The sequence below is a fragment of the Hyla sarda genome, chromosome 5 (assembly GCF_029499605.1).
Source record: "Hyla sarda isolate aHylSar1 chromosome 5, aHylSar1.hap1, whole genome shotgun sequence".
Lineage (NCBI taxonomy): Eukaryota > Metazoa > Chordata > Amphibia > Anura > Hylidae > Hyla > Hyla sarda.
In genome coordinates, this window is record NC_079193.1 from 298,032,880 (window position 1) to 298,042,485 (window position 9,606).

At 44.2% G+C, this 9,606-nt stretch overlaps 1 protein-coding gene across 1 annotated transcript in view; it reads left to right on the forward strand.

Annotated features, from left to right (window-relative positions):
* Positions 1–7,610, forward strand: part of NKAIN3 (sodium/potassium transporting ATPase interacting 3) — a 684,322-nt gene extending 676,712 nt beyond the window's left edge. Inside the window, exon 6 of the mRNA XM_056522028.1 lies at positions 6,434–7,610. Coding sequence (XP_056378003.1) covers positions 6,434–6,447 — 14 coding nt within the window. The 3' untranslated portion in view covers positions 6,448–7,610. The remainder of the gene's footprint in view (positions 1–6,433) is intronic.
* Positions 7,611–9,606: the final 1,996 nt, after the last annotated feature.

The following is a 9,606-nucleotide window of genomic DNA, read 5'->3' on the forward strand; positions in this document are numbered from 1 at the left end:
TGTGAATGTAGCCTGTACATTCACATGGGAGGGGGATCAAAACTACATCTCCCAGCATGCATTGACAGACCATGCATGCTGGGAGTTGTAGTTTTGCAACAGCTGGAGGCACACTGGTTGGAAATCCTTGAATTAGGTTCTATGACCTAACTCAGTATTTTCCAACCAGTGTGCCACCAGCTGTTGCAAAACTACAACTCCCAGCATGTACTGATTGCGGAAGGGCATGCTGGGAGATGTAGTTATGCAACGGCTGGAGGCACGTAAGTACAACTCCCAGAATGCCAAGACAGCCTTATGCTGTTCCTGAATGCTGGGAGTTGTAGTTTTGCAAGATTTAGAGGGGCTCAGGTTGTAAATCACTGTCCAGTGGTCTCAAAACTGTGGCCCTCCAGGTGTTGCAAAACTACAACTCGCAGCATGCCCAGACAGCAAACTGCTGTCTGGGCATGCTGAGAGTTGTAGTTTTGTAACATCTGGAGGGCTACAGTTTGAGACCACTGCATAGTGATCTACAACTTGAACCCCTCTAAATATTGCAAAACTACAAGTCCCAGCATGCCCACGCAGCAAACAGCTGTCTGGGCATGCTGGGAGTTGTAGTTTTGCAACATCTGGAGGGCCAGGGTTTAGAGACCACTATAAACTGTGGCCCTCCGGATGTTGCTAGGCAACAACTCGCCTGGCAGGATAAATTGCTGCCGCCGCCGCCGTACGTGGGGGATCCCCGCATGGAGGATCGCACTCCGGGATCCAGGTAAGGGACCTTCAGCGCCGGTCCCTGGACAGTTCCCCCATTTTGCCCGGACACCAATAGGTGAGCAAAGCGGGGGAACCGAACTTTAACCCCCCCCTCCCCCGGTCTGCTATCAGTCGGTCGCTCGGCCGACCAATAGCAGGGATAGGAGGGGTGGCACCCCTGCCACTAAACTCCTATCCCTTCAGGGGGATCGAGGGTATCTCGGACACCCCCGATCCCTCTTATTTTCCGGGTCACCGGGTCACCAGTGACCCGTATGACCCAGAATTGCACAGATCGCAGGTCTGAATTGACCTGTGATTTGCGCCCATCGCGGTCATGGGGGGGTCTCAGGACCCCACTCGGCGATGTGCCGGGATGCCTGCTGTTAGATACATGCCGTACATGTACATCGCTCGTCGTGAAGGGGTTAAAGGGGTATTCCGGTGGAACACGTTTATTTTTTTTATTTTTGATTTTTTAAATCAACTGAAGCCATAAAGTTAAAAAGATTTATAAATTACTTCTATTAAAAAATCATAATCCTTCCAGTACTTATTAGCAGCTGTATACTACAGGGGAAATTATCACGTCCCCTCCCGTAGGCTTGCATTGAGGGGCGGAGCATGATGTCACACGGGGGCGGAGGCGTGACGTCACACGCCGCCGGCCCTGTAGTCGCCCGTAATCAGACCCGGAGCGAACACGCTCCGGGGACTGATTACAAACGGGATGCCGCGTGCATGATCACGGGCGTCCCCAGCTGCGGGACTCCCACGATCAGGCATCTTATCCCTTATACTTTGGTTAGGGGATAAGATGTGTAAGCACCGGAGAACCCCTTTAATTTAATAGGAAAATCGAATCCCAAATGATTTTCTATGGACTGGTAAATGTGGGTATTAGGCAAATCAGACAAAATGATGCCTCCATTTCTAATCATCACACCTCACATAAAAATGAGATTTGAGATTTTAGGACTATTTACCGAAATCTTAAATCGAGAGTTTTCACTGCACATGCTAAAGACCTATTCCGGTGATACCATACAAACTGCACATTTGCATGTAAATGACTATATCTCACATGCCTCTGCGTCTCCCACCTTCAGCGCAAGCTGTTCCTAAAATCAAAATGGCAAAGAGCAGGAGTTTGTTGATGGATAGTAATATAGTAAGGTTAAACTACAATAGTCTAAAACAAGACACAGACAGCCCCCTGTAGTGTGATACCATTTAGGCGACCAGAATAGATAAAATACATGTGGCGCTTACCACATGGAGTTAGACACAACCAAGTGTAACTATGGAAGAGAGTGATGTTAAGGGTGCCTGCAGCCGCTCCACGTCAACTTCAAATATAAAAGCACACATTCCTCCACCATAGTGACGGGATTGAGAGGTGCTGGACACACAGATTGAAAGGGATCTCAAGTTTATTCACCCATGATGCAATGCATTTCACAGTCAGACTGCTTCATCAGGGCTATGGGCAACTGCACCACTTTTCCACTGCACAGGTTTTGATAAATCTTCCCCCAAAACTTCACCTTTCTTAGTTTAAAGATCTGCCAGAACATATCAGTCTGCTATTTGGCCATCACTGCCACATTATGGTTTAGTTTTCCATAAAATCAATCCCAGGATTGTTCCCTCAAGCTGAGTCTTTAAAGGGGTAGTCCGGCCCTAAGACATCTTATCCCCTATCCGCTGGGGACCCCCGCAATCTTGCATTCGGCACCCCCCTCTTTGAGCTGAACGCCGCACTGCCAGCTCACAAACTGCTGGATGCCGACCACGGGGCCGAAGTATCGTGATGTCATGACTCCGCCCGTGTGACGTTACGCCCCGCCCCTACTATGCAAGTCAGTCTATGGGAGGGGGCGTGACTGTCACACGGGGGCGGAGTCGGTCAGACATCTTATCCCCCTATCCTTTGGATAGGGGATAAGATGTCTTAGGGCCGGAGTGCCCCTTTAAAGGAGAACTCTGGCAAAAAATCTTATTTTGCCATTCTGCCTGGCTGTCGAAATTAAAATATTAAACCTTAATTTTAGCTTCCGCCGCTCTCCCGATGCTGCCGATAACTCTCCCCCATGCTCCGGTACCACCTTCTTCCTGCTTTTGGTGCTGACACAACACACTTTGCTAAGCTAATACTTGGCCACAGCGATGTCCACCTCAGACAGTGATAGGCTGAGTGGCATTGTGATGTATTGAGCCCAGGCCCAGCCTTCTTCCTGGGGCTTGGGCCTATTACATCACACTGCCGCTCAGCCTATCAGGCAGACATCGCTGCAGCTGACGATTACCTCAGCAAAGTGTACCGTGTCTGACACCAAAAGCAAGAGGAAGACCAAGGTCGGAGGACGGGGGAACTAGATTCTTGTAGAATGATCTCCAACCCAGCGGTCGCTCACCCATTGAAGAAGACAGATTCCCTGTTGACAAGTGATGTAATGTCTTGGGTCGCATTGCAACCTGGGAAAACCTGAGATGTCACTCATTTTGTATGCTGCTAAAAGTAAACATTGAGGCAAAAATCACAGAAGAATTGCAAGACCATCATCACACACAGGTACAGACACTATATTATGAACTACACTATCTTTACAGCCCCTGTAGCATAGCCAAATAAAAAAAAAATACTGAAATACCCCTATAATTGGTGCATGGGGTTCATTCCCCCGCAATCTCCCTGTAGCACCGGCATTCTATGTGGGGACTGCGTCTCTAGTTTCCGAAACTGGAGATTCAGCAGGGTGCTACAGGGAGATCGGGGGGGGGGGGGGGGGGGGGTCGAGGCTGCGGGGACTCAGCAGCGGGCCCCCCGCAATCAGACATCTTATCCCCTATCCTTTGGATAGGAAATGAAATGTTTTTGCCCAGAATACCCCTTTAACCATATAGTGACATTAAGAACCCTAGGGACTATGTGTGTCATTGTACTGGCTTTGCAGCGTGCATTTAGGGAAGCCCTTATTTAGGGAAAAACTGCATTTGTGGGGTTAGAAAGTTCAAACCCTTACTGAAGTATTTTTCTCCTTATGCCATAGACTGTAGCTCACAGACAGTTTCTAGAAGAATTGCTGAAAGATTGCACATGGTTATTAGAAATCCCCTACAGTTTCTTATACTGGAAGATGTATCTGGCTCTACAGGAAAAACACATTCCTCAAGTGAATCAATAAATCAGTAAAAGTCCTTCATAGTGTAATATCCTAAAATAAGCACATAAATCCAAGCAGCCAGAAGCTGGGGCACTGCTCAGTAATACCATCATGTACTCAAAAATACCAAGTCTGTAATCAATAGAGGGAACAACGTATGATCGGTCTGGGAAGATAGCAGAAATATGGCATAAAACAGCACAAAGCAACTTTATATTATACTTAGCTACTTTTTCCCTATTCATTTTCTGCTTGAAATAGCAAAAACAAAAAATTGGCTGTAAAATGTGTATATTTCTATCCATTTCTAAGGAACAGGAGAACATTTGGATTTTGTTTCTTCTTCTTATTTTTCCATCTGCAGTATATTTAAATCATGACATCCTTTAAAGGGTTACTCTGGCCCTAAGACATTGTATCCCCTATCAAAAGGATAGGGGATAAGATCTCTGATAGTAGGGGGCCCGCCGCTGGGGACCTCCGCAATCTCTCACGCAGCACTCACCTGTCACAAGGGGGCAGGCTCACGATGTCACGATACTCCGGCACAGTGGTCATGAGGCTCCAGACTCGGAGCCTCCAGTGCTGCATGCAGCTGAGATAGGTGGGTGCTGCGGCGGGACCCAGAGGCGGGACCCCCACGATCAGACATCTTATCCCCTATCCTTTGGTTAGGGGATAAGATGTCTTAGGGCCGGAGTACCCCTTTAATGGAATCAGGGGCAAAGCAAATACTCATTTCACATCTGATACAGCCGGGAACTTAGAAGTACAGTAACATTTTTTAAAATGTATCAGTCATTTCAATACACTTTTCATAAATCAATTATACAAGAAACTGTGTAATGTATCCTATGAGAGATACATGCCTCTTTTTACATTTGTAATGACTGAAAATGTGCAGAATGTCCACCCGGAAAACACGATCGGACATTTGCCCGATCCGGCGGGCACTAGGACCGCTCAGAAATGTGACTTCTCATAGATAGCAATGCATTTCCGAGCGGTAGAATGGAAAAGTTCAGAAACATCTGCTGCAGAAATTTCTCCATGTGTAGAGTGCAGCAGAATCCTATTGAGATCAATGGGACTCTGCTGCAGCAGAATGTCTGTGTGGAATATTCTGGCGTCATTCCGCACAGACATTCCGCCATGTGAATATACCCTCGGGCTGCTTTCCTACACTCCCTCCCCCTTACATCTTATCTGCTCATCACTAGTTTTTTTTCCCCCCTGTTTTTTCTGTAAAAAATGCAGAATGGAGTAGTTTTACAGATTCAAAATTATTTCAATGCTGGATGTTGGTCTCACTATTTTACAGAAAGGAGAAAAATTAAAACTAATTTACTGGGGGGAGAACATTGAGGGGGTTGTCCGGAGAAATCTTTTTTCTTCACTATTGCATCCAGGCTGCCCAATGAAACCATAAAACCTTTGACTCACGTTTCCGGAGGCTACAAGGGAGTGAGGAAGGTGAATTAAAGCTTGTATTGGACAGCCTGGGCACACTAGTGAAATAAAAAATGTTATGAGGCTACCCTTTCAATAGTAATCAGAGAGGACATCAACTACTGTAATACTAACAAGATGGAGCCCCAGCCACAACCAAACTGAACTGAATCCTTTTTCCCTGCAGCGCCCCTAGAGACAGAAATGTATATTGCTCTTCTTTAAAAATTGCATTTTCAGTATTTGAATTGTATTTCATGATCTACTGGTCTTCAGATGAGACTGGAGAACTTGCTATGATTCTCAGGTGTCTTTCATAAAGGTCTAAATTATATATACTTTACATACCATGTTACACATTGTTTATCAGTATTAAATAATATATCCCATACTCTTTTTTTGTGTTTTTATTCCCTCAATTTTTTCAGTCCTTCTCATCTCTACTCATCACTAAGTAAAAATCCATCCATATCAGAGTAATGACATATCCAGCAGGGGCTGAGGCGAAAGTATGGGGAGGGGAGGAGTGGAAGTGCAGGCACGCAGACACAGACTTTGCAGGCTTACTGTTTCATAGAAAGAACTGGATCCACAGGATTGCTCTCTATGCTCTCAGGGGTAAATATATATATATATATATATATATATATATATTTATTTATTAAGGATATTAAGAATACTTTACTCTGTAATAATCTCTTAGGCCTCTATCCCCTCTTTTCTCCATTGGGTTAACTCTCTCAAGCAAACATCCTTTTCCTGTTAATATGGAATTAAAGTGTTCCCGTAATCAAATATACAGCTAATCGTTTCGCCAATGTAGTAAAATCCGAATGGGCACAATAGGACGCGAGTTACAAATGAGTTTTATTCGGCCCCTTTGAGGATGAGCAGCGAAAACCAAAGGAAATTCCTCTGATACGAAATCTGTCATGACTCATAGATTGTGACTGCATAGTCCAAAATACCTGATAATTCAGCACCTGCAGGTGCCATTGATGCCAGAATAAAAGGATTTTACTGTCACAGTGACTTCGTTATGTATCTAACATCCTTAATGGTTTTCTTCCCCTTAGGTCGGCATAAGTGATGTGGAAAGAATTTCAAAGATTTGGCGCTCTTATCCTACCAACCACGGAAGATAATGGAGGAACAGTCACCGATTTTTCATTGTGAATGGGAACATTTTATTCAGGAGATTGACTTCTGACAATGCAACAATACAAGCCGTTACCGTCTTTATAAGTGATGGTTATGATTTCTAGTATTATTTGAGTTACCCGGACACTTGGAGACACTTGTACATTTTTTTCTCTATTCTTTGTAGCATGAAAACAATGGATCTGTTGAAAAGTGGTGTTTTCAGTATGGATGGTGGGTATTTTTTTTTACCTCCACAGACATACAGGTAATGTGATGAACCAAGAGTGTACGCAACTATTATTTTGATTTTGATGTGAAGGAAGACATATACTTTCAGAATGTACTATACATTAAAAAAATAATCGAAAAAAAAAAATCAAATGTACTGTACAACTACACAGAATAGTAGGGTTATCTGTATGCTGAGTAAAGTGGTGCATTTTATTTCTTACACAAGTTTACATGTTTTTAATACTCTATTATTCAGCATCTGTGATAAATGCATAGCTGTAAATAATAAAATAAATAGAAACTGCTTTCCTGTATTTTACTTGAGAATATGTGAATTATTGATTAATGTGTTTTTATAATTTTTGTGTTAAAATTTGTAGATATTTATACTTTACATAAAAAATTCACCCAGGTATTTGAGGCGCACATTTCCTTTAGATATTATCAATATAGACTGTCCAGTAGTATATGCCCTCTGTATGGCAGCTGCAAAGACCAGAATACTGTCTTCAGGAAAAGATGGAGAACTAACCCTACCTCTTAGACAAGTAAGTGGCAGAGGAAATGTATGTCTTATGCAGAATCTTTTTTAAAGTATATAGTCCTCCAATCTTCCCTTATACCTGTGATCAAATAAGATTACTCTGAGATGACTCTGATCATGCCCCAGTCTGTGGAGTAGATGAGGATGAGGGTTTCCCTGGCAGGGATGCCCTTGTCTGTAAAAATCCAACTTCTGGATTTCATCAAAAGAAGACACAATTCTTGTTTTCTTTTAGTGTTGTTATTTTAACACACACGAAAGAAGCAAAGGTGGTTGCAAAGGACAACACGTTTCAAAGGGTCAATTCATCAGGTCAATTATGCTCCAGTCTGCACAGCAAAGCTCATAAGTGAACTTTAGGAAATATGACATGTCACCTGATGGAGATAAAGTCACTTCCATACTCCAGTTCTGGAGTGTGTGTTGGAGTCCTGAACCTGATCTCACAGATGTGTAAGCACTGACAGAGCAGAAGAGTTGTTTTGAAGCAGAATAGCTTGTCTGTGGTATGCTGGAGACTGATACACAACTCATGAAAAAAAAAAAAAGACTGACTTTGGGACCGAACGTGCTGAGATTTGGTTGCAAAGCTCAGAAGTTTATATTTATGTAAAGAACTTCATGTGAAGGATGTTTAAGTATCTGTTGTACCGCATTCATTGGAATTCATTGCTGTATGTGAATTTTTACAATAAACCCAGGACTACTGAACTGTGACACCTGCCTGTTTGGGACTGTTTGCATGTTGGCAAGACTGTTTGAAGGGTGCCATTCTATATATGATGGAGGATGCGGGGGGAAGTCTCCAAACTGCCAAGCGGCAAATTTTCGGGAAAAAAGCCGCAGCACTAAAATAGGCCACAATTGTAATGGAGGAGCTGTTAAAGCATTTCATGCAAGCCAGCCTACAGCAGGCCCAGACAATGCAACAACAGTACCAGGCCTCACAGCAGCAGTCCCAGGCCTCACAGCAGCAGTCTCAGGACTCACAGCAGCAGTCCCAGGCCTCACAGCAGCAGTCCCAGGCCTCACAGCAGCAGTCCCAGGCCTCACAGCAGAAGTCCCAGGCTCAGGTAGAAGCTTTGCAACAGCAGACCCAGGCAATATCCCAGGCCATGCTTGGTCCAGGCCTTGCAACAGCAATACCATGCCATGCAAGAGCAAATGGCTGCACTTAGAGAAGCAGTGACGGTGCAGCGAGTTGTAACTGTAGACTACAACTCTAAAGACTACAGCAAGTTAATGGCTGAAATTCTTGCTCACTTGGGATCCGTATAGCATTCCAGGCCAACGGACTTTCTGCAAGGATATATTGATGTTTGATCTGCTCCACATAGTGCAGGAGTAGTTGCAACCAGATTCCTTTACCACAGAGCAGATGGTAGAGAGAGCGGTGGTGTATTGCTATAGCTGTGCTCTACCTATGCCAGTACAGCGCTGGTTTGCTAAGGGAGATCTATATAATGCAGATGTCCTAAAAAGCTGATAACCAGCTGATAACCTTCTCTCTGGGGCTGATAAAACAAAATTCTTGGGGTCCCAAGGCCTGTGCTAAACCCAATAAAAGCTCATGATATCAAAGGGGAGGCTGGAGACCAATGGCTGTGAACAAGAAATGGGAGAGCTGAATAATTTGTTGGAGGTGTCATGATCCTGTGCACATACTGTAGCAGAACATTGTTCCATGGTGGCAAAGCTCATGTGATGTGACTCGATGATGCTCTTTTTTGCATACCCAGTCTGCAGTGCAGAGCCACACCAAACAGGAGGACCTCAGTTGAGCCAGGTGACTGTCAATGGCATTTTGACTGCATTTGACTGCACCTCTGGACTAAGGAAGCCTGGTTACCCTGCTTATAGACATTTTTACTCCTGGAGAAGGCGTGGGGGTAGTGTGTACATGGTGATGTAAAAGACATGTTGCTTAAGACACTGAGTGTGGTCATTTATCCCACCAATTGGGCATTGTCAAAAACTAAATGCAGGCAATAATAATAGGATGTGAATTTCCCTTGTTTCTTGGAGCTTTGAAGTAAAGCCACATCTCCCAGGTTATCACAGTCACAGATATGCCTTATGTGTGTGAATCTTTGAATAATGGTCTGCCCACCAAATGTGCCATTTTTTACCACAGCATTGCAAAATCACTGCAGAAATGTGTGATAAATGTGTATCAGTCTAATGAGTTCACCTGGGTAAGCTACAGCCTGATTAAGTGAATAAGTGCAGTGATCAAACACCTGACCCTTAGCTAGTAGGCTGCATTTCAGTGACAGATTTCCAATCAAAACCCATGCCTGCCACATCAGCTAAGGGTAGGAACACACTATG